The 27305-nt window shown below is 43.3% G+C and overlaps 1 protein-coding gene across 1 annotated transcript; it reads left to right on the forward strand.

The window, feature by feature from the left end:
• OSCP1 (organic solute carrier partner 1) lies at window positions 1-27129 on the forward strand. Its single transcript, XM_033956626.1, has 10 exons — window positions 1-247; window positions 6052-6206; window positions 9212-9379; window positions 14604-14684; window positions 15825-15928; window positions 20556-20684; window positions 20823-20892; window positions 22378-22517; window positions 25432-25498; window positions 26039-27129. Exons 1-10 carry the CDS (start codon window positions 136-138, stop codon window positions 26153-26155), a joined length of 1143 nt encoding a protein of 380 aa, XP_033812517.1. The 5' UTR covers window positions 1-135; the 3' UTR covers window positions 26156-27129.
• Window positions 27130-27305: the final 176 nt, after the last annotated feature.

The raw sequence follows: 27305 nt of genomic DNA on the forward strand, positions 1-27305 counted from the left end.
CGTCGACGCGTTGGTTTCCCGCCCTCCCATTGGCCCGTCGCTTTCCCCGCGGTGACCTAGCAACGGCGCTGCGGCCGGCGGGGAAGCAGGAAAAGGCGCCGGGGTGGTGGTGGTGGAATTTGCACCTGGAGCGCCATGTCGTTGCGCACCCTGCCGCTGCTCTTCATTAACCTGGGCGGGGAGATGCTCTACATCCTGGACCAGCGGCTCCGGGCCCAGAACATCCCCGCCGATAAGGCCAAGAAAGGTGAGGTGGGAGGGGGTGCCGGGCTCGCAGACATTGCACGAGCGCAGCCCCTGGTTTTGGGGGAGGGGGGTTATTTCTTGTCAAATATTTATTACCAAAAGACTCATAAACAGAGAATTTCTGTCGGGTTTAGCCCCCCCCCCCCAATCATTTTCAAAAGTTGGAGGGGGAAGGGGGTGCCGGGCGCGCGCAGACATTGCACGAGCGCAGCCCCTGGTTCGGGGGGGGGGGGGTCATTTCTTGTGAGATATTTATTACCAAAAGACTCATAAACAGAGAGAGCCAAATTCTTTGTGTCCAGGGAGAGAGAATTTCTGTCGGGTTTAGCCCCCCCCCTCCATCATTTTCAAAAGTTGGCCCCTATGTAACAACGAGCATGCGTGCATATAATAAAGGAAAGGGATTTGTCTGCTAGCATTTTCTCCGCCTGTCCCAGTCTATCTAATGTACCTGGGGCAGTGGAGGATTAACCCCCTCGTTTACTAAGGCGCGCTAACTGATTTAGTGCGTGCTATTTGCTAACGCTTCCTCAGAATATGATGGGCGCAATAGCATTTAGCGCGCACTAAATCAGCTAGTGAGCCTTAGTTAAAAGACCCCTAAGTGACTTGTCCAGGGTCTAGAGAGCAGCGCAGGGTTTGAACCCACAAACTCATGGTGCTGAGGCTATAACTTTAAACCACTGCGCCACTGTAAAAATCAAAATGCAGTAAAAGTGAGCCAAGTGTAGGACAATCAAGCCTTTGTGACATCACTGAGGAGGTTGGCTCTTATTGGTGGAATGAGGCATTGTGACATCAGGGAAAGGGTTTGGGACTTGAAGACCACCTTTTTGTAGTTTTATAATCACATTCAAAGCAGTTTACATACAGGTACTCAAGCATTTTTCCCTGTCCTGGTGGCCTCACAATCTATCTAATGCACCTGGAGCAATGAGGGAATTAAGTGACTTGCCCAGGGTCACAAGGAGCAGCATGGGTTTGAACCCTCAACCTCAGCATGCTGAGTCTGTAGCTTTAACCACTGCACCACTCTAGAAATCAAAATGTAGCAAAAGTGAGCCAAGTATAGGACAATCAAGCCATTGTGACATCACTGAGGAAGTTGGCTCTTATTGGTGGAATGAGGCTTTATGATGTCACAATACCAGCTCTGCTTATCAGAGGCTGAAACTCTTCACACTATTTATATATTCAGTTTTCTATACCATTTTCCTAGGGGAGCTCAGAACAGTTTATATGAATTTATTCAGTTACTCGAGCATTTCTCCCTGTCTGTCCTGGTGGGCTCACACTCTATCTAATGTACCTGGTGCAGCGGAAGATTTAAGTGGAACACTGTGAGATTTGAACTCGCAACCTCAGGGTGCTAAGACTAGGAAAATATAGAATAAAGAAAAATGTTCCTGAGTTATGAAAAATAATTGTCTAATTCTTAGAGTGTAACTTGAGTTGTAAGAAAATTGGAAACAGGATACTGGGCTCGATGGACCTTCGGTCTGTCCCAGTTTGGCAATTCTTATGTAGGTTATTTTCATATTTTAGAAAGTTTTAAGCATATTAAAAAAATATGTAACATTTTTGAACTTGTGTTTAACTTTATCTAGACTGTAAGTCAGTGCTTCTCAATCTTGTTATGGCCGTGAGCCCGTGATTCTGGCCCAATAAAATTGCGTTAACCCCCCCTCCCCCACCCCCGTGCAGAATGACAATGCACTTCTGGATAGATCATGTCCACATTTGTAGTAAGCTGTACAAATAGTAGGGAAAGCCTTCCACCTATAAAAGAGGGAAGGGGAGCAGTGATGCTCGGCGGGTAAAACTGAAAAAGAAGTGGAGATCCAGTTAGTGTCAACTTCTGGAAAGAGAAAGTTGTGTGAGGGAGCAGTCTCTACATTCAAAAGGTTTCTTCAACCTGCTAATAGGTGTATGTAGTCAAAACAAAAAACCAGCCACTCTTGTGTTATCTGGTGCAAATCATGAGAAACATATAGTTTTTGTTTTATTTTCTGACCTATTTCCTTCTATGGGGGAGATACAGTCTCTTCTGTATATTTGAAAGTTATTGCATCTTTCAAGAAGCTGTAAAAAATATTCTGAATAGTATATTTTGACATTTGGATATGGGGTGGCATAGATAAAGTTCTCTTGGTGTCTGACTTATTTTGCCTGTCTGCTAGTCTCTTGCAACAACTAAGGCAGCCTGGGGACCTTGTTTCCAAAGGGGTGGCCTAGGGGATGTGGAGCCCGATTTACCTAAGTCAGTAGGGGATGAAGAACTGGGTTCATGCAAAATACAGTCGCTGAATGGTAGGGCCAGGCCTGGTATCAACAATAACATTTTAAAACATGCTTTTCCCTTCACCCTCCCAAAAAATTGTATGGATCGTGGCTGGACAAGATAAAAGATAATCATGTAAATAAAAATAATTTTCTCTTGTTGATATTTGTTACTGAAACGTGTTCCCAGAGAAACCCTGTGCTGCACTTTTAACTGTTGTACTTTTCTAACATAGGGCCCCTTTTATGAAGCTGCGCTAGAGGTTTTCACAGCGAGCCAGTGTGGCAAATGCTCCAGTGCTCATAGAACTTACCTCACCTTGATAAAAGGGGGGATAACTCCTCTCCTTCCCTCTGCATCTCTCTACTCCATGGCCAACACCGTAACTTCCCTGGATTGGTGTACTCCCTATTCCCCACACCCTGTACCCACAGTCTCCACAATGTACCTCTCCTTTACTGTACACCATCTTGAACTAAAAATAAAGCTATTATTAAATGGACATTTGAAAAATGTGTATTCCCTTTCAAGATAGAAACCCAGGGTTTCCTTTTGTGCAATTGCAGTCTGACCTTGAACAGAAATACACTGACTCCTAAGTGAATGAAAAGGATTTTGTTGTGGTACAATGTTTAAAAAAATGTTACTTTATTGAGCACTAGTGTTTAAGCCCGTTACATTAACGGGTGCTAGAATATATGCTTGTCTGTCTTTCTTTATTTATGTCTCTCTCCCTGCTCCTGTCTCTTTCTTCCTTTCTTTCTTTCTGTCTCTCTCCCTCCTGCTATTTTTCTCTCTCTCTCCCTGGCACCCTGTGTCTGTCTCTTTATTTCTGTCTGTCTCTCTGGTCCCCTGTCTGTCTTTATTTCTGTCTGTCTCTCTCCCTGGCCTCCTTTGTCTGTCTGCATTTCTTTCTGTCTCTCCCCCCCCCCCCACTTTCCTTTGCAGAAGCAGCAGTGATATTTCCCTTCCCCTCCAGATCCCTGTGAAGTAGTAGCAGCATTTTTCCCCACCCCCCATTCCCTTCTCTCCCCCCCCACACACTTTCCTTTGCAGAAGCAGCAGTGATATTTCCCTTCCCCTCCAGGTCCCTATGAAGTAGTAGCAGCATTTTCCCCCACCCCCCATTCCCTTCTCTTACCTGAGCTGTCCTGCTCCGTTCGGCCCCTCCCCTTCCCGCGGGCTGGCCTGCTGCGGCCGAAGGTTTTTGTTTTAAGCTTTAAAAGTGCCGGCGGCGTCTCCTCTCACGCTGCTGATCCTCCTGTAAAGAGCAGCCTGCGATGGTGGCCGGCTTTAGCGAACCTCGCAGGCCCCTGTCCAGCCTCGGTAGCACGTTCCCTGTGACGCACGGAATCGCGTCAGAGGGAACGTGCTACCGCGTTGGAGAGCGGCCTGTGAGGTTCGCTAAAGCTGGCCACCATCGCAGGCTGCTCTTTACAGGAGGATTAGTAGCAGCAGCAGCGGCGGCAGCAAGTGAGGGCCGAGTTGTGTTCCCTGCCGAGGACGCGGGCAGGGAGAGAGCTTGCCTGGCTTCCAGGGTGAGTGAGGGCGGGAGGAGGGGAGTGGCCAGAATGTTCCCTGCCGCCGGATTGGCTGCCACGAATCAGAAATCACGGCGGCAGGGATCACGAAATTTCAAGAGCGCATGAGCGCTCTAGGGTTTTATTATATAGGATAATAATAATTCTTTAAAATAATATGTTATGCAGTGAGCATAACAACAAAAAAAAGAGACACTTTTACTAGCTAGGATGTCCGTAGGAGAAGATAGAAACATTTTTCAGCCAGCTTTGACTTTAACCTTTTTAGTTGGCACAAAAAGACACTGCAGAGCTAGGATGTAATTCTAGTGGAGTTGCCTAAAGGTAGGCAGCAAATATGTGTTTAAATGCTGGCGTTCTTTTCAATGACAGTGTTATTATTATTAATATTGTATATACTCGAATATAAACCCATTCAAATTATGGGGTTCTGACATTTAATATCCCAATTTTATTATGTTTAAAATTAGATATTTCCTCACTCTGGGGGAAAAGAAATGCAGGCATATACATTTAGCGAAATCAGATTGTTTTCCCCTTTAATGGGGAACCTGTGCTGGTGCTTCACGTTCAGCAGTGAGCTTTCATTTGGTCTTCAGCCTGCAGGAGCACATTGGCGACATGCCTTATTGGTCGCCACTCCCCTCATTTGTCCCTGGTTTTCTTTGCAAAGCTTCTTGCACCCTTCTGTTAGTAGAGAGATCTTCATTTCAAAATAATCAGCCTCTTTTCTGCATCATTTTCCCTTTGATTTCCTGGGACATATTAACACAATCCAGTACCCCCAGATTAAAGGCAGGGGGTTAGGATGATGGATGGTGGTTGCTGGTTGTTGGCTGTTGTGAAACGTTAGTGGGAATAGGTTTTCCCAAAGCATATTTTTGCAAGGTTTGTTCAAAGCTTGCCGTCCTTTAACCAATCTGAGAAAGAGAGACTGCATTTTTATATAGCAATAAGGAATACCAATCTTTTAGCCATCTTCTTTAAAAATCTGTTTGTAATAGTCTTAATGACTTTATTTTTTGTTCTTGAACCCAATTGTTTTGTTTCATATGCTTCGAGTAGATGAGGACAGGAAAAGAGGTATTGTAACTTAGCAACTGCATGCAATAGATTTGGAAACAAACAGTCCTGTCCCCTGACACTTAGGTTGAACCCTCTTGTTGCTTTCAGAACTAGACTGATACAATTGTATCGTGGTAGCAATTGCTAGGCTTCCTATTCTAGGAAAGTTTGATTTGCAGTAAACACGCAAAACTAGCAATACTCCTGAGGTCCAGTCAGTGGCGTAGTAAGGGTGAGCGACGCCTCTTCCCCACCCCCCTTCCCTTTCCGCATACCTTTTTCACTTCTCCAGCATGAGCAGGATGCCCATGTAGGTGTCAGCTTGCTCTTTGATGTCACTTCCTAGGCATGAGTCCCGGAAGTGATGCCAACACGGGAAGCAACCTCTCGCTGGGGGAAAAAAAAGGTATGGGGAAGGCAAGGAGAGGAGGACGGGTGCCATGCCCTTAGAAAGACCGCACCCAGGGCGGACTGCCTCCCCGCACTTCCGTACTACGCCACTGGGTCCAGTTCAGGTCATCAGGTACATGCTTCAGACCCAAATGAATCTAGCCGTGTTCTTAGTTTACGTCAGGGGTGTCAAAGTCCCTCCTTGAGGGCCACAATCCAGTTGGGTTTTCAGGATTTCCCCAATGAATATGCATGAGATCTATTAGCATACAATGAAAGCAGTGCATGCAAATAGATCTCATGCATATTCATTGGGGAAATCCTGAAAACCTGACTGGATTGCGGCCCTTGAGGAGGGACTTTGACACCCCTGGTTTACATAGAGTAGAAGTGCTTGGAAAACAGTGGCAAATGGGTCAATATGCACATCTACCCAAAGTTCAAATTAACATACAGTAACTACAATATAGAAGCTTGAGTGCATCAGGCAAGGTTCGCTTCAAAACTGTGCCTCTTGTTTTTTTGCAGTTATGAATGACATCATCACCACCATGTTCAATAAAAAGTTCATGGAGGAACTGTTTAAACCCCAGGAGCTCTATTCCAAGAAGGCTCTCAGGACAGTGTTTGACCGTCTGGCTCATGCATCCATCATGAGGTTAAACCAGGCCAGCATGGACAAGGTAAACAGGAAACCCGATGCTGTTCCACACAAACTCTACCTGGGGATGATTAGTGATAGAGACTGACAGCCAGTACAGCAGAATATTATATTCTGTCTCTCACCTCGCCTAGCCCACGTACTAGTACAAACTAGGACCTATACTAGAAGGGGTGGATACAGACCTCGGAGTAATAGTTGTAATTATTTGTTAAAGTGATTCATTGTTAAGTTTATTTGAGCACACCTCTCTAGGGTGTAACAGCTCAGTTTGCCATAGAAACACCTCTCACTGTTTAGATTTATAATATCCGACTTAGAAATTGGAATCATGCATACATTATTCATAATAAATCTAGACATGTAAGGGGTAATTATTCATTTGTTAAGGAAATAACACAATATTTGTCTCTTTAATGCATTAAAAAGCAATGTTCATTATATTACTGTAATGCATGTTAAAATCATGGGCTTCATAATAAGATGCAAAGCATGCAAAACATCTCATTATTATTCAAGTTGAAGAATATAGCTTTTGCTGAATGTTGCAAGATGTGTTATTCCAGGAAAAATAATACCATATTCGAGGTGCCATTAGTTTTCCTGCCTGGGAGTGTTGGGGCCACTAAAATGCTGCTCGAAGTTCCCAGACACATCTTAAAGGGGCTGGTGTAATAGAAATAGAGGTATGGTCCCACCAGGAAGAGCCCTCCCCCTCAATACCTGTCTTAATCTTATCCCAAGCCCTTCTCCCCCAGCATAGGTTCCCTTGGTTCTATTTTAGCTGTTCCATGGTAGTTTAGGGGTACTGGGCTGGCATGATCCCCAGCCTCTTCAGCAACCTCTAGTCCACACAAGCGCTTTTAAAGGCTTAGTAACTTCCTGCTTTGGGTCCTTAATTTTAAAGGGGTTTTGCCATAGTTGCACAATAAGAAGACTTTGAGAACCAGACTATTCATTATATTGACTTGATTGGATATCTGCAATTTTTTTCCTTTGTTTTGGCACTTAGCATGGTAGTTTTTTTAGAGAGCAATTTTATAAACCATGTACATCTTGAAGAAGGGCTCTTGTAAACGTTCATAGCTTAGGATGCAGGAATGAGCAAGAACAAGGCCGAATGCACTTGTCCATATGGGAAAAGCAGGGGTAGACTTATGTGATCTTTAGCTACGCTTTGGACACTAGTTTTCATTTCGCTTCAGTCGAGACCCTCGCAGCACGTCTTCCCGAGTGCACGTATGCCCAGTGCCATCTTCAAGCCAGACTCTTGATAAAGGCACAGATGCCAAAACACTGCCAGTGTTGAGCCATTGTGGCATATTCATCAATAAAGTGGTTATTTTGAACACTACACCCTTGGCTGATCTATTGACATCCTGCCCTCACGACTCCCTCGTTATGGTTTTTATAAACCTTGTGAGTACATGCACACATTTGCATCTTTAGAACAGGCATAATATTCTTGCATGTGGGTGACATCCATGGAATCCCGTACAGACACTGCCAAGTGAACTGTCACTTTAAAGTTTTAGGCACTTGTGCCATTGCCTTTTCACTGACATTGGTTCTTAGTTTTCCGTGGAGCTGAGAATCTGTGTGAGTTTTACTTTGCTTGTCTCGTTCTCTTTCTTAGTTGCACGTGTTTTCGTGTGGTACTTATCTACTGCTTGCGACTACATCTGTCATGCCTCGTTTTGACATTCCTTATTTTTACTTGAGTAAAATTGTATATACCTTGACTCTGAAGTTTCTGATAATAGGATACAGTAGTTTAAAAGTTCAACTACTTCCCTTCTAGAAATATGCTTTCATGGGTTCAAGTCCCAATTTTGTTAGTGCTCTAACCTCACTAAACTTCTCTTTTTCAGTACATGAGGAACTTTGAAAAAAAAAACCCCACTTACCAACTCATTGTTTTTGCAAGGATATTAAAAAATCCATTTTCACTTACTTTGCTAAATATCTGGTGGGAATTTCCTGCTTCCCGGCATATTATGTAATATCCTTTCTCTTCCGGTTCTCTACTGACTTTCTGTTTCAAGGCTTATCACAATTCTATCTCAGCCTTTGCTAAAAAAAAAAAAAAAAATAACATTTAAAAATGATCAGGAAGTTGTTTTCTCCACAGTAAGCCACTATGACATTCATATGTATGCATTAGCCAGTAGTCCTTTCTTATTTGGTTCTTGAATATTTTTGGTGACTCCGTCGCCTATATTAAGATTCATCTGCCTCTAGGACAGGGGTAGGAAACTCCGGTCCTCGAGAGCCGTATTCCAGTCAGGTTTTCAGGATTTCCCCAATGAATATGCATTGAAAGCAGTGCATGCAAATAGATCTCATGCATATTCACTGGGGAAATCCTGAAAACCCAACTGGAATACGGCTCTCGAGGACCGGAGTTCCCTACCCCTGCTCTAGGAGGTTGTTTATTAATTTCTCAGCCTCCATACATATAGGTTTTCTCGGAATCTAGTAGAGCATGGAGTTTCTCTATTCATTTTTTTTTCTGTTATGTTCCTTCCCTTGCCTCCACGCTCTTGTATAAGACATTGGGTCTAGGTTTTTGTGAGGCAACTTGAATTTTTCTGAGTTCTTGGAACCCAACTCTCCCTCCATCCCTTTTATTATAGGTAGGGAGTGCCACATGTGAAAATATGCTGCCTGCTTGTCTAACGATAAAGCACAATTACTTACCGTAACAGGTGTTATCCAGGGACAGCAGACAGATATTTTCACAACCCTCCCCCTTCCTCTTGTGGCTTCTTCACTTGGGCATAGAACTGACGACCTCACGAGCTGGCGTCAGGCAAGAAGGCACTCGCGCATGCGTACTGCGGGCAATCTAAAAGCTTTCAAAAACTTAAAGTGACACTACACTTTTCACTGTCTGAGGATGACGTCACCCACATGTGAGAATATCTGTCTACTGTCCCCGAATAACACCTGTTACGGTAAGTAACTGTGCTTTACTGTACCACTTTAACTGACCACATTGGTTTTGTGTATTTTTTGTGCTTACAGCTCTATGATCTGATGACCATGGCCTTCAAATATCAGGTTCTGCTCTGCCCTCGACCCAAAGATATTTTGCTAGTCACTTTCAATCACATGGATGCCATCGAGGACTTTGTCCGGGATTCTCCAAGCATCCTGAACCAAGTGGATGAAACTTTTCGGCAGCTGATTGACGTATGAATCTTGTTATTCAGTGGCTGTTGGGTCCTACTTCTGTAGCAAACAGTTATACTGAGGTGAACACATTCCCCTTGGTTGTGAGGTGGGGGTGGGAAGGCTGATGATATCTTAGTTGTTTTACTTTTATTCCAGAACATTTTCTGGTTTGTGGTCAAGGTTTTATTTTTAAATCAGGAAAAGTAGTAGTACAAACTAGAGAATGACAGGGGGACAGATTTTTCCCCATCCCCACGGGAACTCTTTTTCTCGTCCCATCCCCGTGAGTTCTTTTCCTGTCCCTGCCCCATTCCTGCACGCTCCGTCCTCATCTGCACAAGCCTCAAACACTTTAAAATCCTAAGTAGCAACATTCCAGAGCTCAGATTGTGATGTCATAATGCCTCATTCCACCAATGCCTAAGCTCCGTCCTCATCTGCACAAGCCTCAAACACTTTCAAATCCTAAGTAGCAACATTCTAGAGCTCAGATTTTGATGTCATAATGCCTCATTCCACCAATGCCTAAGCTCCGTCCTCATCTGCGCAAGCCTCAAACACTTTAAAATCCTAAGTAGCAACATTTTAGAGCTGAGATTGTGATGTCATAATGCCTCATTCCACCAATGCCTAAGCTCCGTCCTCATCTGCACAAGCCTCAAACGCTTTAAAGTCATAAGTAGCAACATTCTAGAGCTCTGATTGTGATGTCATAATGCCTCATTCCACCAATGCCTAAGCTCTGTCCTCATCTGTGCAAGCCTCAAACACTTTAAAATCATAAGTGTTCGAGGCTTGTGTGGTTAAGGCAGAGCTTACAGGAATGGGACAGGGATAGTGACAAAACTCGTGGGGATGGGATGGGGAAATTGAGTTCCCTCGGGGACAAATTTGTCCCCGTGTCATTCTGTAGTGCAAACCTCCAAAACGTTTAAGGAAAGACTAAGACTGTTTTAGGATGGCAGAGCAGATAGAATTCATAGTGCACAATATCAGAAACTGTAAATTTTTAACAGGTTGGAAAGTGCAGTGTGATGGAATAGATCGGTCTAAAAAGACATGGTAGGGGCGACAGGGGCTATGTGAAGTGTGTATATACATGAATGTCTTTCTGACAATGCGTACAGACAGACAGACGGATGGAACTTTCCCAACAGGCAAACTAAACATCGGAAGAAAATTTCAACAGAAACCAAAGAGATATGAAAAGGAGTGGATAAAACACAATCCAGCTGAGTATGGTAAAGGTCAGATTTATTCAGAGGAGCCTGTAATCCATTTAAACAATAATACAATAACCAACTGCTCCGTGTTTCAGCCGACTTTGTTGTCCATTGTCTAGAGTGCTGCATGGCTTGTCATAAGAACACAAGAATTGGTCCATCAAGCCCGGTGTCCTGTAATTGATGGTGACACGTCAAACCACACAAGACAAAGGTGCGCTGACAATCCTGTACCGACATTTGAGCGCAGGACAAATGCCCGCCGCCGCTTTGAGGCCTTCCCTTTTGCGCTCTAAGGGGAGGGGTGGGGGAACCCCCCCTTAGAAGTCCTTGCGCTCCCGTTGGGGGGGAGGGGTGTGGGAACCCCTCCCTCACTATACTGAAAACTCCCAAACAACGAAAAGAACGGGAGTTTTTAGTATACTATGGGGGGGTTCCCCCCCAACCCCCCCGCCCAATGGGAGCATGAGCAGTTCTAAATGTGGTCGGGGGGTTCCCCCCCTCACAGCATAAAAGGGAAGGCCTCAAAGCTGAGGAAGTGGTGGGCGCATTTCTCCTGCACTCAAATGTCAGTGCGGGATTGTCGGCGTGTCCTCTGCACTTTTGACGGTGTACTGTAATTGATACCTTGGACATGTTGTAGCATGGCCGGCCCTCGAGACTAGCAGTAACCGTCCCACGCTTATAATATTTCCTCAGCGTGCTTCCCCAAGAGGGAGGAAGATCCTGTTGTGGATAAACTATCCTGTGTGCAAAAACAGAATGGCTTCACACAGGTAGGTTTCAAAAGAAAGAACTCGAATTTATTGTTCATCCAAACAGGACAAAACAAAAATGCATGAAAAGTAACAGACTCAAAAGGTCATGGCAATAATAGTGAAAACAAAATAATATTGCATTTACCAGCCTGGTCTGGTTAAGTCTCCCAGAGTTTTACTAATGTCCCAGGTAAGTTCTACTGGCAAGTAGTGAGTACAGTCCAAGGTCTAGTCTTCCTTCCAAATTTTATCAAAATCGAAAAAGACCTTGTTGCGTTTAAGAAAATTTTAAAAACATATTTATTTCAGGACGCATTTGATCTATAAAACATAGTCTTTTTAAGTTTTCCATTCTCTTCTATTCCATCTTAACCCATGTCTACCTAATGTGCTCTACCCTTGAATGTTTAAACCTTTATAAATAACAAAATTGTAACTTCTTCCCTTTCTTCCCACCCCTTCATGTTCGTCAATCTTTGTCGTTTTTTTTTTTTTTTTAAGTGATTTTTATAAACTAAATGTATGTCTGTCTATTAATTGATTATTAGAAACTAAATGTATTACCACACCCTGATGGTTTTTAATTGTACATCGCTTAGGTACTGTGATAAGCGATTCATCAAATAAAGGTAAACTTGAAACTTGAACTTGAACTAGTAGAGTCTCTGGCAGTCTTTAACTCTCAAACCAAAAAAAACCTCTGAGCAGTCAAAATGTAGCCGTGCTTCTTCCTTCCCTTCAAGCATACAAGAGCGGAAGGATATGAGCTTTACCAATACAGCTCCTTGGTACAGAAAGCATAAATGAAAAATATAACCCCAAACATACTATCTGGAAGTCATGCAAACTGACTCCCAATCTTCAGGGTTTTCACAGTTCTCCCAGCATAGCTTTGCCCATGTGGCTTAATTGTCCTTAACCCGAGTTTGTGTGCTGGGTGGCTTGCTGCAGGAAAAGTCCAGAACAGAACAGAACACAACTCTGAAAAACACACACCCAGCCAGTTCAGCTTACTTCCATGGCTTCCGGACATGCCAGCTCTGCAATCCATGTCCTCTGGTACCTGGGTCTCCTGTGCTTGCTGGTCTGCCTCTAAGTCAAACATTTCCACGTCTGTGGGCTCTGGAGAAGGTGGAGGTTCCTTCCACCTGGGAACTTCCTTTCCTTCCTCCTGGACAGCCAGCTCTCCAAGTGTTCTAAAGCTGCTGTGCCCCGCCCAGTCCTACTCAGGGGCCGGGCTTCCTTCAGCTGAGGCTGCCTTCTGCCCTGTTTAGCCAGCCTCTTACAAAATGGAGGATTTAAAGGGGCCCTGACTGTTTTCACCAGGCTATGATCAAACACAGACTGTACTTCCTGCTCCTGTTCCTGTCTAACAGGAACAAAGTGATTTGCCCGGACCAATTTTACAGGATGTTTAAGGGTTTTTTACTGGCACAAGGCCGACATTGGGATCGGGCTTGTGACAACGTGAAGGGCAGTTCTGTAAACCAGGCATTCACATCACATAGTGTTACATGTGGAAATGTCTATAATAATGACATATACATGCACTTTAATGACATGTGCAAAACTTGAATAGGGCATATTTTCAAGGGGGCAGAGCACAGGTTGGTCATTGGCAGGGTTTCCATCTTAAGGTGTATAGGCTGCAAGAGTGCTGTAAGTTATCGCATCCCTGCAACACACTGGTGTTCTCCCTTATACCAGTTGTATGTCAGGCATAAGTGCAGGCACCTAGGCCCGGATTTTGTAAACGGTGCCGTTGTCAGCGGCCACTGATCATGTGTCAGTCATGCGATGGCGCCGTTTAAAGAAACGCGCCATCGGCAAAGGTAGGCGCCGGAAATGTAGGCCAAGGTTTTCAAGGTCTACCTTTCTGGCATCTACCTTTTGACATGGGTCACGCCTACTGAGATGCTTTACAGCACCTAACGCCCCTTCCGACATTAGCCATGCCTACAGTAGAATTAAGTATGATTCTGGCACTGTATTTTAGGTGCCTTGAAATTCATTTTAAATGGCGTTTTGCACTTAACTTAGGCACCAGAAGGGCGCCTACCAGCACCTAAGGTAAGGCACCGCTTATAGAACATGGGCCCTACTGTATATACAGTGTTCCCCAGTAATTTGTGGCATGCTCCAACTGCCTCTTCCTGTACTAAAGTCAGGCTAATAAATCAGGAGCTGCGTGTCAAAGCAACTCCTGATTGGAGTAGCCTGAATTTAGTAACAGGAAGAGGCAGTCGCAGCTTACCGCAAATGATTTTCTGCCCTTGCCGGTGCCCCAGCTGCCCTCTCCTGCCTTTTGACAGATGCAAAACCGCATTTGCGGTTTTTATTTTTTTTTTTAATAAATATTTTTTATTCTTTTTTTAAATTCTTACATCAAGTGAAATACATGTAATACATTCAATTATGAAAAAACACTTGAAATTATTATTAAATGTTCTTGCGGTTTTTAGAAATTCGCGGGGGTTCTGAATTTCAGGGGAGTACTGTATTAGGCCCAACGATATTAAGTTATGCTGGCATTCTGTAATGGAACCCAGGCACCTTGGTTTCGGTATAGAATAGTTCCCATTACATGCAGTTGCTTTCTTTATAGTTGATATGGGGTCGCCTGCAGTGACATAGTAACATAGTAGATGACGGCAGATAAAGACCTGAATGGTCCATCCAGTCTGCCCAACCTGATTCAATTTAAATTTTTTTAATTTTTTCTTTTTAGCTATTTCTGGGCAAGAATCCAAAGCTCTACCCGGTTCTGTGCTTGTGTTCCAACTGCCGAAATCTCCGTGAAAACCAGAAACATATTTGAGCTCAGGGTCTGTCTGGGTTTATAATTATTTTTTAATGAACCTGCCTTTACCCAAACCAAGGTACAATAAAAAACATACATTTAAAACAAGAATAAAAACCAAATGGTATTCAAATAAAATACAAAAGTATAGTCAAAGAGACAACTGCCACAGAGGCCCAAAGCAACCGGTTTTGGGTTGGTGAGCAACTCCTTTTTCTTGTGGGGTAGGATACTTAAAAGAAAGGGAGTTTGGGACAGCAATTGTTATATGCTGGATTAATGGATTAACTGGCTATTACAGAAACTTCTCATATTGAACCAAACTTGTTCTCTTCTGGAGCTACTGTTAAACTAAGAAAGTGTCACTTTGGCATCTTTTCATTTAGGTTCTCATATAATCATAATCAGTGCTTTGAGGGTCCTGTGGCCACCCCAGTGATTAGATTTTCTTTCTTTTCCAGCTGTACAGTTGCCTTCCTGCTGGAGAGTTTCAGTTGATCAGACAAACACTTCTCATTTTCTTCCAGGACATGCATATCAGGGTAAGGGACGTTCTTACTGAGTTTATCACGAGATAGAAACCTCTTGCACAGCATTCTGTAGAAGGCTTTTTACGCATCCAGCACTGGGTGTTGGTTGTTCTGTACGTGAAAACTTAGATGAAATGCTGGGAGCAGTAAAATGTAAAACACACTTCAGTGGGCTGCTTGTCTGTCTCGGAAGCTCTGCTCAATTTTCAGTCAGAATCAATGCATTAAGTCTATATCAATGATGTAGTTTTCCTTTCTTACCGTATATACTTGAATATAAACTGAGATTTGGGAGCCAAAAAAATGGCTGAAAAACGGGGGTCTTGCTGACCTGCCCCCTCCCGAACTTGTAGCTGGGCCTGCTGTGAGACCTTCCTTCGCTCCTTTCCATGTGGAAAGGCTAACTGATAGGCTGCCATGAGTTCTCACAGGAGCCAATCAGCTAGCGGCTCTGCGCAGGCAGGAGCAAAAGAAGATTGCTCCTACCGCAGTTCACTGCTGGACCATCAGGTAGGCAGGGGAGGTTGGAGGGAGGTATAAATTCTTAAAGTTGGCTTGATCAGGAGGCGGGAGGGATCCCTCCTATCCTGGCCACTGCTGGCCCACCAGGTCTCATGGCAGGCCTGGTGGAGGCCTGCAAGGCATCGAGTGAGGGGGACTGGGCGCAGAGACTGGCATGGTAGTGAGTGAGGGGGCTGGATGCAGAGCTTGGCAGGGCAAGGCAGTGCAGTTGAATATTAACCCCCTCCCTCCCTCCCCCCGGGTTTATATTAGAATCAACCTTTTTTCCTCCCTTTTGGGGGGAAAAAGGTTACCTGGGTTTGTAGTAGGGTCAGTTTATATTTGCGTATATATGGTACTTAGGGGCAGGTAGGGGGAAGAAGAGAGGCAATTCAGCATTAGCACCTGCAACATTTAGGGGACACTAAGCCTCATTTCAACTTTTCAAAGCCTTTCTACTCACTCGGAAGTTGAAACCGCAGGAACGGATCTTAGTTTTGAGGCCAGTCCTATGATATTGTCTATTTCTTTGCTCCTACCTTGATTGTTGGAAAGCTGAGCCAAAACTCCTAGCATCAAATCTTCTAAACTCTACCCAGATGGTAATTTAAAAAAAGGAATATGAATTTGTGTTCTTTGAATTCCTTGCAGGTGTCCATTTTTCTGAAGGATAAGGTTCAAAATTCCAATGGCCGCTTTGTGCTGCCAACCTGCGGGCCTGTACCATGGGGAACTGAAGTTCCAGGACTCATCAGGTGATTGGTGGTCAGAGCTTTCATTCTCTGTCTAATACTTCTGTGAAAGTGCCCTGGGATCTGATGGCATGATGTGTTTTTTAAAAGTAGTTAAAATGCTGTATTGAATTATATAGTTGGATCATTCTTTTATTAGTTTAGAATCCAAAAGACCTTCCTTTCTCCAGGATTAGACTGGCTACTACCATGTTCAGTCTATGATTACGAACAATTTAAATACAATCTAGGTTTTGTTTTTTAGGATAAAATATTCAGGAAATAACATCAAAGGGTCCTTTTACTAAAGCACGCTAGTGCGTCTTAGCGCACGCTAAATGCTAATGCGTGGCAACGAGTCCATAGGCTATAACGGACGCATTAGCATGCGTTAACATTTAGCGTGCCTTAGCAAAAGGACCTCCAAGTGTATCTAAATTTTGTAGGCAATGATAAAAAAATTTTGTTCAGTTCTGGTTGCCGTATCTCAAAAAAGATATAGCAGAGACCGCCAGGTTCGAAATCCAACGGTACTCCCACTGTGCGAATAGAACACTTGTGCTACGGGGCCCTTTGGAGAGACCTCTTGCAGTCAAGAGCCCTCGGAAGCCATTTTAGCCTAGCTATGGGGCTTTTTTCTGCTCTTGTCACTCACTCCTGCAGAGTTTGGATGTTTGGGATAGGTAGGAGGGTTTGAGTTGTGTGGTTTGTCTGGTGAGATTAGTGTGGTGAACATGGGGGTTTGGCTGTATGAGTGCTGGTTGGTTTGGGTGTGTTCTTGTGGGACTGGTAATTATCCCAAAAAAATAGGATTGCAATGGGACTGTATTGGTGATATCTGACTCTAAAAATTATAAATATATATATATATATATATTTTTTTTTTTTTTAATTCTTTATTCATTTTTAAATCTTACATCAAGTGTATAAATTATAAAACATGAATTAAATACATCACTTGTATTTCTTACTAGAATAACATCAAAAATATAAATTTATACCCATCCCCCCACCCTTTCCTTAACATTTAATCAAAAATATACAAATATAAGTATTATTTTCTATTAAATAAACCTACAGTAACTTTTAAAACACCTCCCTCCCCCCATTTGCAAATAAACTTTCAACAGAAAATGGTATCTATTCATTACAGTAAGATGTCAATGGCCCCCAGATCTTTTTAAATTTATTATAATTCCCATTTTGAATAGCAATTATGCTTTCTAAAAATTATAGAAAAAAAAGAAGATAAGGTTCAAAGAAGAGCGACCAAAATGGTTAAGGGGATGTAACTCCTCGCATATGAGGAAAGGCTAAGGAAGTTAGGTCTCTTCAGCTGTGCAAAGAGACGGGTAAGGAGGAAGATTGCTTCACCACATCCACTTGACATTAAATCACCCCTCTGTATCAATAACCTTAGTTACCCTATCCAACCTTCCATAAAGATACTAAGTGTAACTCTGGATCAATGCCTAACCATGAAAGACCAAATAGATTCCTTAATCAGAAAGGGATTTTTCATTCTCTGGAAACTCAGATCCCTTAAAGCTTATTTTGTTACATCGGTTTTTAGAATCCTAGTCCAATCCCTCGTACTAAGCTTGCTTGACTACTGTAACATAGCCTATTTGGCAATTTCCCAAAAAAATATGCGACGCCTACAACTGTTGCAGAATGCGGCAGTCAGACTAATCTTTGGACTAAAAAAATTTGACCACGTGACACCCTACTACCGGCAGCTACATTGGCTGCCGATGAAGGCACGTGTAAAGTTCAAATTTGCCTGTTTCTACTTTAAAGCATTACACGGACTTGCCCCCAAATACATTACTGACCTTTTCTCCTTCTCAACCAACAGACACAAGAGAAGTTCACATTCCAACTTCGTTTCCCCCCCCCCAGTGAGAGGTTGCAAACTGAAAAAAACACCATGAATTCCTTCTCTCACACCAAGCAGCATCATGGGGTAAAGACCTAGAACAATTACTTTCGCCCTCTACTTATGAGGAATTTAGGAAACGTCTAAAAACACACCTGTTCCTAAAACATCTTGACAACTGATCCACTTATCTCTTTCCTCTCAATAGCGACCTACTGTCCTTTTCAAGTTTCAAGTTTATTATGGGACTTGATAAATCGCTTAATCGAATATTCTAAGCGATGTACATTTAAAATATACAATATAAATATGGAAAACAATAACAGTACAAAACATTACAATACATACAATGTTTAACTAATAACTAAAAAACTTTAAATTTAAACATTCTTAAACAAGAGGAAAGGAGGGATGAAATACAATTTTAAAGTAAAGAAGAGACATTGAAGGAAAACACAAAAGGGATCACTTTTCTCCTCAACAATGAATTTCCTGTCTAATTACTTCTCTTTCTTCTTCCCCTCTTGAAGTCAATCAATTTGTACCTTTGCTTAATCTTTTGTAAACCGCATAGAATTTCACGGTATTGCTATAAGCTGTTATTATTATTATTATATGATGAAGTGTACAAAATCCTGAGTGGTAAAGCATGGGTAAAAATGAATCTTTTCTCTTTCAAAAAGTACAAAAACCAGGGGACACTCAATGAAATTACTTGGAAATACTTTCAAAAGAAATAGGAAGTAGTCAGGAAAAGAGATACAACTAGCTGACATGTAAAAACAGGAGACGACAACTTTTTTTTAGATTTGTTAAGTGATAGGAGGAAGAGCAAAAGTGGAGTGGAATGGCCTCCTGGTGGGAGGTGGTGGAGATGAAAAATGAATCAGATTTCAAGAAAACTTGGGATAAGGGCATTGGATCTCTAAGGGAGAGGACGGGATGGTAGATGGCATGGTTAGGGGGGCTGGCTAAGCCAAACGGTTTTTATCTGCCTTCACTCAAAGAATAGTTAAGCTCTAGAATTCATCGCCAGTGGTTAGTGTATCTGGATTTAAGAAAGGTTTGGACAAGTTCCTGGAGAAAAAGTCCATAGTCTGCCATTAAGACAGATGTGAGGAAAGTACTGCTTGCCCTGGGATCATTAGCATGGAATGTTGCTACTCTTTGGGGTTCCAGAACACTTTTGAAATTCTGGAATGCTGCTACTCTTTGGGGTTCTGCCAGGTACTTGTGACCTGGATTAGCTACTGTGGAAACGGGATAATGGGCTAGAGATGGACCTTCGGTCTGATCCAGTATGGCTAGTCTTATGTTCTTAAAAGTAACAATCGGTGATGTTGCTTTCACTATCTTATGAGATGCAACCTTACTTTTCTATAGTTTAGTCTAGGAAGAATAAAAACACAAGTCCTCTTCTCGAATCCTACTGCAGCATGAACAGTTTTTCTCTTAGCTTCACCCTTTGTATATAGATGGCCTCTAACAATGTTAATTCAACTCAGTATTTCTGGGAATAAGTTACTTTTTTAACTGTGATATCCTATATAATAAAATGCTAGCCACGCATGCGCACTCCTACTTGCGTGCTTCTGTTTTCCCTGATCTGTGAGATGTAGGTCTGTGGCCGCAGGAGTAGTGCGCATGCGCGCCTAGAGTTCTTTTCAGTTCGTCTTCGTCGTCGTCTGAGCCCCCATCACGGTCTGACCCTCCCATCCGATTTTCCCTTCTCGCGGTCTGGCCAGCTCCCTTAGTCCCTTGCTGCCGCCGCCACCCCCTTCCCTTCCCGTGGTCGAGAAACCTCCTGGCTCCAGCAGCGGCCACAGCACTGAAAACACGATGCTTCGCAGCCTCTACTGCCCTGATTTGCTCTGCCGCGTCTCTGATGATGTTTTGCTTAGGGGGGAAGACAGAAGGGGGGCCACGGAGAGACAGGGAGGAACTGGAGGGGGAGAGGGAAAGGGGCCTGCTTTGGGGGAAGGATATGCTGGGAGACAGACAGCTTTGCTTGGGAGGGGGAGACAGTCAGGGGCCCACGGAGAGACTGTCAGGGAGGAACTGGAGGGGGAGAGGGAAAGGGGCCTGCTTTGGGGGAGGAGTGTGCTGAGAGGCAGACAGCTTTGCTTGGGTGGGGAGACAGAAGGGGGGCCACGGAGAGACAGTCAGGGAGGAACTGGAGGGGGAGAGGGAAAGGGGGCTGCTTTCTAGCACCCGTTAATGTAACGGGCTTAAACACTAGTTAAATATATTGATCAAATTTAATCACAGAACTCTTAAAATAATTCAGAAACATATTAAATAATATAGAGGTCCTTTTACAAAGGTGTACTAGCCAATGGACGCATTAGCATTTAGCGTGTGCTAAAACATTAGCATGCCTTAGTAAAAGGACCCCATAGTGAAGTGCTCAGTCCCTCAACCAAATAAACAGGTGAATCAACACCACATCGGTTGCCTTTGGGACCATCCTAGCATTTCACTGTCCCAAACCGCCCTGTTATATATATATGAAATTTGCTATCAATGTAAAAATATAATCCTATTTCACTTATCTGAATTGTTTGGCAGTATTTACTTATTCAGCAGCCTCACTGGTGAAATCAAACATAAAAGTGAATAATTTCTAAATGCGAGTAAAGCTGCAGTCCTGTTGAGTCGACCCCCCACAGCATGATTTAACTTGTTTTCAGCTCCACATCGGCAACTCCGGTATCATCAAACTTCTTCAGCTTGCCTCTCTCTCTCCCTTTTTTTTTTTTTTTGTTTTAACAGAACCTTTAATAGCAACGGAGAAGAAGTTAAACGGGTCGAATTCGTGAATGGAGGACATTATGTCGGCTCTCTCAGGGAGGGGTCTTATGATCTGTATGGAGAAAGAATCTTAAAGCTGGGGACAAATATGTAAGTTCTGTGAAATGACCGGCGCCGGTTTCTTTTTCATAGTCCAGGACAGGCCCATCGGACTGTCCTGAAGTGTCTGTTAAGTTCCGGTGCTGATCTTGAACCTGCATCCTGTTCTGTTTCCCTCTGCTTGTGCAGGTACAGTGTCAGTCGTCCCGTAGAGACCCACATGTCGGGAACATCGAAAAGCTCAGCTTCACATGCCAAGGTTGGATCCCATGCTTGTCACATAAAATGTCTGTCTTGCGTTAAAAGTAACCGAATGGCTATGTTCGAAATGCCTCGTTCAAGTCTAAAATAACTTCACAAGAATCCATATGACAAAATAGCTCATTGACCAGAGTTTTAAATATTGTTAATACATTGATCCTGGGTCAACTAAGTTGTTTTAATTCTTGTACATTTCCTTATGCATCCTTTCTACACTGGAAATGGTCTTCAGATGTGCTTCTCATGACTGTTTGACCCTCTGGAATCCCTTCTGTCCTCTTTACCTGCCTTTTCTTGATAAGAATTTATTTTATTAATATACTACTTATAGCCTAAGTCAATGTTCTTCAACCACCGGTCCATGAACCAGTGCCGGTCCACAGAAATTTCCTGCCGGTCCACAGGGCCAGCACGTGCCTCAGGCCCAAAACAGTGTTCTTCAACCGCCGGTCCACGGTGCGATCGATGCGGCGTTATCTTCGAGCCAGCTGTCTGATTCAGTGCACAAAGCCACAGGCAGTGGCTCCTACGGGTGTCCTGCGCCTGAACCGGAAGTCTTATCTCTGACGTTGCAACGTCAGAGGGAAGGCTTCCAGATGAGGCACGGGACGTGCAAGGTGCAATTAGTACTATTAAGGGGGCGGGGTCTGGGGTGGAGATGGGGTAGAGATGGGCGGGGTTTGGCCTACGACTTAGCCCCGTGTTCTTCAACCGCCGGTCCACGGAGCGATGCCGGTCCACAGAATAATTATTTTATTTCTGCCGGTCCATAGGTGTAGAAAGGTTGAAAAACACTGGCCTAAGTGGTTTGCATTCAGGTGCTCCAGCATTTCCCCCTGTCTGTCCCAGTTGGCTCACACTCTACCTAATGTACCTGGGGCAGTGGGGGATTAAAGGGCAAATTTTATAAGAAGCGCCCAAACGTTAGGCGCCTATGTAGGCATGATTCAAGTAAAATTGGATGCTGTTTAGTGAATCGCGCTGAGCGGCACCTATTATGGAGGCGCCCATTAAATAGGCCAGCTCTAGGCACACTTAAAAGTTAGGCGCCTAGCTGAGCGCTTAAGAGCAGTGATTCTGTAAGAAGGCACCTAACACGTAGCCACGCCCACGCCTAACATGCATAGCGCCTATTTTTTTTAAAGGCCGCCTAAATTTTTAGAGACGCCTTGTTACAGAATCGCGTTTTTCTTGATAGGCGCCTGTTTCAATCAGTGCTGATTAAAAAGCTTAATTGAGCTTGTTCCTCAATTTAGATGGGCGCCTCCGAAATAGGGGCCTACCTTTAGGCGCTGGTTACAGAATTTGGGCCTAAGTGACTTGCCCAGGGTCACAAGGAGCTGCATGGGGTTTGAACCCACCACCTCAGGGTGCTGAGGCTGGAGCTCCAACCAGTGCGCCACACACTCCCCTAATTTCAGTGAGACCCCCCCCCTTCAGAAAGGATCTTCAAGCTTTCTGACATGCTTTTTTTTGTGTGCAGGAGAACACTGTTCCTAATCCTCTCGCTAAAGAAGAATTGAATCTACTGGCACACCTCATGGGAGGGCTGGAGATGAAGAAAATGAACAGTGGCGACGGAGGCTTTCGACTTAACCTGTTCACCTCTGATGAAGAGGAAGAGTAAGAGTCAGTGCCACTGGCTTTAGATTCCAGAAAGCAGGGTCTATGCTGGCCATTCCCAGCGGTCCTCTGGGCACAACTAGTCCCATCAGGTTTTCAGGATGTCTACTATGATTATGCATGCAAATCCAATTTATGCATATTCACCGATATGCATGAATTGGAAACCTGATGGGAATGGCTGTATGCCATAGTCCTCTTGAAAGGGGAATTTACATTACATTAGAGATTTCTATTCCGCCATTACCTTGTGGTTCAAGGCGGATTACAAAAGAAGATCACTGGACCTTTCTAGTAAAGGTAAAGAGTAGATCAGGTAGAATCGGTGAGTCGGGAACAAGGAAAGGTATTAGTGGTGTTAAGACTTTTTCAGGGATTTCTTGAAGAGTATAGTCTTTAGTAATTTGGAGTCTGCCAGAGCCACTGCTTCTCCTTAAATGATCTCAGCAAAAGAGTGAAAAGTCATATTTGATGCTAACAGGTAGGATGTAAGCCTCTGAAGCATCTTTGCTTTCCATTTTGAACTTATATGTTGCCTTACACCACCAAAAAACCCAGGGCAGCTTCCAACATTTCAAGCATAAAAACTTGAGTGAAATGGTATGGTGGCCATGTTAGTCCACTTTCCAAGAAATAAAACAAAGGAAATGAGGCGATACCTTTTCTATTGGACTAACTCGATGCATTTTATGGTGACCCTTCTTCAGATCAGAAATAAGCAAATGTTGACAAATATCAGGAACACATAAAAACTGAAAGCTCTGTTGTCTTTATTTTTCTCATTTTGGATTTTAAAACATCTTATGTTAAAAAACCCAAAACTATGGTTCCAGGCTCTAGGGATATTCCCCATTCTTAAAAAGCAGCTTGTTTTGATCCTAATATTTTAGCACCTCTTTCAGATATGCTCTTTTTGCATCTTATTTGGAAACTAAAAACAAGAATTTTCTGCTGCCAGTGGACAGAAGGGAAATGTCTTGAAGTAGCACAAAACAGAGAAACTGCACACGGGATCCACTCATTTTTGTTTCTACCAGACATATTTTCCCTTTCATAAGTGCAGGGTGTGACTAAATTTAAGGTTACCAGATGTCCAGATTTTCCTGGACATTTCCTCTTTTTAGAGGGCACTTTGTCTGGGTTTTGAAAGCAGATCGAGTTGGGAGGGGCATTCGCAGACTGAGGGGGGTGGAGCTAGGGGGCGAGGCATGGACATGGGACGGGGAGGGGTGGAACTGGGCAAGTCAGCATTCCACCTGAAGATGCTTTGTGGAAAAGGGGTTGGGATTTTTTATCAATAGAGGAGTAGATATTCTTCATAAGAACAGCCCTGGTGGGTCATCCCGTCTTCACAATGGCCAATCCAGGTCACAAGTACCCGGCCATAGAGTTCCTAGAGGGTTGGAGCACTTACCTCACTGGCTCATGCTAAAAGCCTCTAGTGCAGCTTGATAAAAGGGACCTATGTAATTCATAGCACTAATCAAAACAACATTTTCACTATTATTTAAAAAAACACATCATTCCCTACAGATCACAGAAAGCAGAGCATCTCTGTGACAGAGCCAGGGCAAGTCAGAGTCAATAGCAGACTATGGACTTTTCCTCCAGGAACTTGTTCAAACATTTTTTTAAACTCATCTACATTAACCACTGTTATCACATCCTCTGGCTTAACTTTTCTCTGAGTGAAATATTTCCAACTATTGGTTTTAAAAGTATTTTCCTGTAACTTCATCAAATGTCCCCTAGTTTTTGTAATTTCTGCATGAGTAAAAAAGCAATTCACTTGTACCCATTCTACATCACTCAGGATTTTGTAGACTTCAATCATATCTCCCCTCAGTCACCTCTTTTCTAAGCTGAAGAGATCTAACCTCTTTAGTCTTTCCTCATCCGAGAGGAATTCCATCCCCTTTATTATCTTGGTCGCTCTTATTATCTTGGTCGCTCTTCTTCTCAACCAAAAGACATAAAAGAAGAACACACCTGAAGTTCGTTTCCCCACCGGCTAGAGGATGCAAATTTAAGAAACATCATCAACAACTTCTATCGTATCAAGCAGCCTTATGGGGCAAAGAAAAACTAATTACACACACAAACAACTATGGTGAATTTAGGAAACACCTAAAAACATACCTGTTCTTGAAATTCCTAGGCAACGAATCTGGACAATAGACTCCATCAAATCCCACCCCCAAATCTGATCTCGTAAACTGTTAACCACTAATCTCTAACTATGAATGTTCCATTCAATTTGTAGAATCTTTCTAATTCATTGTAAACCGCAGAGAACTTCACGGTCCTGCGGTATATAAACTGTTATTATTATTCTTTGAACCTTTTCTAGTTTTGCTATGTCTTTTTTGAGATAAGGTGACCAGAATTGAATGCAGGGGTTAGCATTTTTATAAATACCTCTGTAGGCCCAATACCCATGTCCAAATATTGCCCAGCTCTGAATATTTGGACCATATTCATTGCTACATAGTTCAGATAGCTATTTGTGAGATACTAAATAGCCAGATCTGGGCATCGGCGGCATATGGAGAACTTCTGGGTCTACCCTGGCACTAAGCAAAGAGTGCTGTGGAGTTTTTCACTGGTATTCAGTGCCATTCTTTATTTAAATGCTGCTGAATCTCAGTGACTGGCATGAGCTGAGCGATTTTAACAGTCAGAGAAGACTTGTTTGAATAACTAACCCCTCATCCTTTTTTTTTTTTTTTTTTACAAAGCCGCAGTAGTGGCTGCCATGCAACAAACACTCTGACACCCGTTAAATCCCTATATAAAAGGAGCCCTAAATTTCAAGTGCAGAAATTAATCTGCGACTTCAGGATGGTTTATTTATGACTCTTTCAAATTATACAGAAAAGTTATATGTATATATTTTTTTATTTTTTCAATCAAGGCAAGCAACCCTCCTAACCAGGCCTGAAGAGTTGTCAAATAAAGTTATCAACATACAAGCCACAAAGGTAAGTGTAACCATTTGAATGAAATTTATTTTAAACTGATAGGACTAGTAGTTATATCAGGGCACCTCGGAAAGAATCTGTTTATGGTTATGTTAGCCAACCTCTTTCTTAAATATTTTATTGCAATGGCAGCAGCTTTTAGAGCAGTGTGCCGCACAAGATTGCGGACACTGGGGAGGAGGAGAGGCACAGTCGCCGGTTGACTGCCTACAGGACGCGTCTCTCGCCGCGAGGTACATCCTGTAGCCAGTCAGCCTCCGCCAGTGTCTCTCCTCCTCCCTGGCGCCTCATCTTTTTCTGCACCCTCCACTGGTGGCTCAGAGCCCCGTCTGGAGGGCCTTCACTCTGTGTGTGATGTCACTGCATTGACATCCGCACACATCCGTGTGCCCTTGAGCCGTGGCTAGCAAAGTTTGTGAGACACTGTTTTAGAGGAAACACACATAGCAACCAGATTTATTTTGTGTTATGTCATATGAGTAAGTCACTGGACGAAGTAGCATTGTGGCAGCTGAGGTGCAATATTTGTTTTGGAAACAGGACCAACATGAGAAGGAGGAACTCGCTCAGATAATGGATGACTTTAAGATACAGGAGGAGGCCAAGCAAAGCACCAGCAAGGGAGACGACTTACTGGCCCTGATGGATGGACTCTGACAAACTGAAGATGGAACAGTGAATTGTTTTCTCTTGACAAGGGGTCGGCACGAGTGGAGAGGCACTTGGTGGACTTGATATATCTATCCCCCCCCCCCCCCAATGAAATCAATGATCATATCAGATTTTTGCTGTCTGCCTTTAAATAGGTCCAGGTAAGATAGTGCCACGTGAGGTGGGCCTGAGACATTTAAGGGAAATATCACTGTTGCTGCAACTGGGAAAATGCAACTGGTTTAACAAAATGCTACTGATGGGTCTCAAAACCAGGCCACAGCAGTCAGGCATCTAAACTGGACCAATTCAGAAAAATGAAAAAACGGAAACAAACTCTAAATGTTATATATTGAATGTCTCTACTGTCCAGTCTGAATTATGTGCTGTAGTTCTGATATAGAACAGATGTTTACATGAGTGCAAGCTAAACATAGCAGAAGGGATCAAGCTTTCAGTCAATCAAGAAAAACATGACTTGCTAGGTAGCTCTATTCCATAACTCTTCAAAATGATCGCTCTGGGTCAGCTCCTTGGCCCAATGCATCTGTAAGGCTGGTCTGTCCACCCTGTTTAATATCTGGTACTATAGGGGTAATTGGTGCTTATTAAATTCACCACCGCTCTTGAGATTCCCCTTTCTAAGATCATTTCCTGGTTGCTTTTAGGGCTTACCCCTTCCTTTCCAAAGTCACGCTAGCATTTTTAGCTACGACGCTCACAGAATTCCAATGAGCGTCTGAGCTGTTACTGCCGTGGCTGGCGCTAAAAACGCTAGCATGACTTTGGAAAGGAGGGGGTTCGTATTTTCTGCTGCTTGTGATAAGAGGTGATGTTCTGAGACTTGTATGTCATTACTTAGCATTTTGTATCTGAGCCATGATCAATGTTTATAATTTTATGAGAGTGTTGATCAAAATGATAAAACGTGACTTGTCAAGGTTTCAGTAAAATGGGTTTTTTTCCTCCCTTAACGTTGATACTTTCTTTTCAATGGAATTGTGTTTCTTAGCGATTTTTAGAGGATTAAGGGGGCCTGAGAGAGGATGCATCTCAGAGCCTGTGAATAGAATTCTTTTTGAGTTGCCTCACTGCCTACTTTAACCTTGATGAACTTAGAAGGGTCTAGGGCTTGGGTGTTAAAGTCCCCAGTGAA

The sequence above is a fragment of the Geotrypetes seraphini genome, chromosome 8 (assembly GCF_902459505.1).
Source record: "Geotrypetes seraphini chromosome 8, aGeoSer1.1, whole genome shotgun sequence".
In the NCBI taxonomy this organism is placed as follows: domain Eukaryota; kingdom Metazoa; phylum Chordata; class Amphibia; order Gymnophiona; family Dermophiidae; genus Geotrypetes; species Geotrypetes seraphini.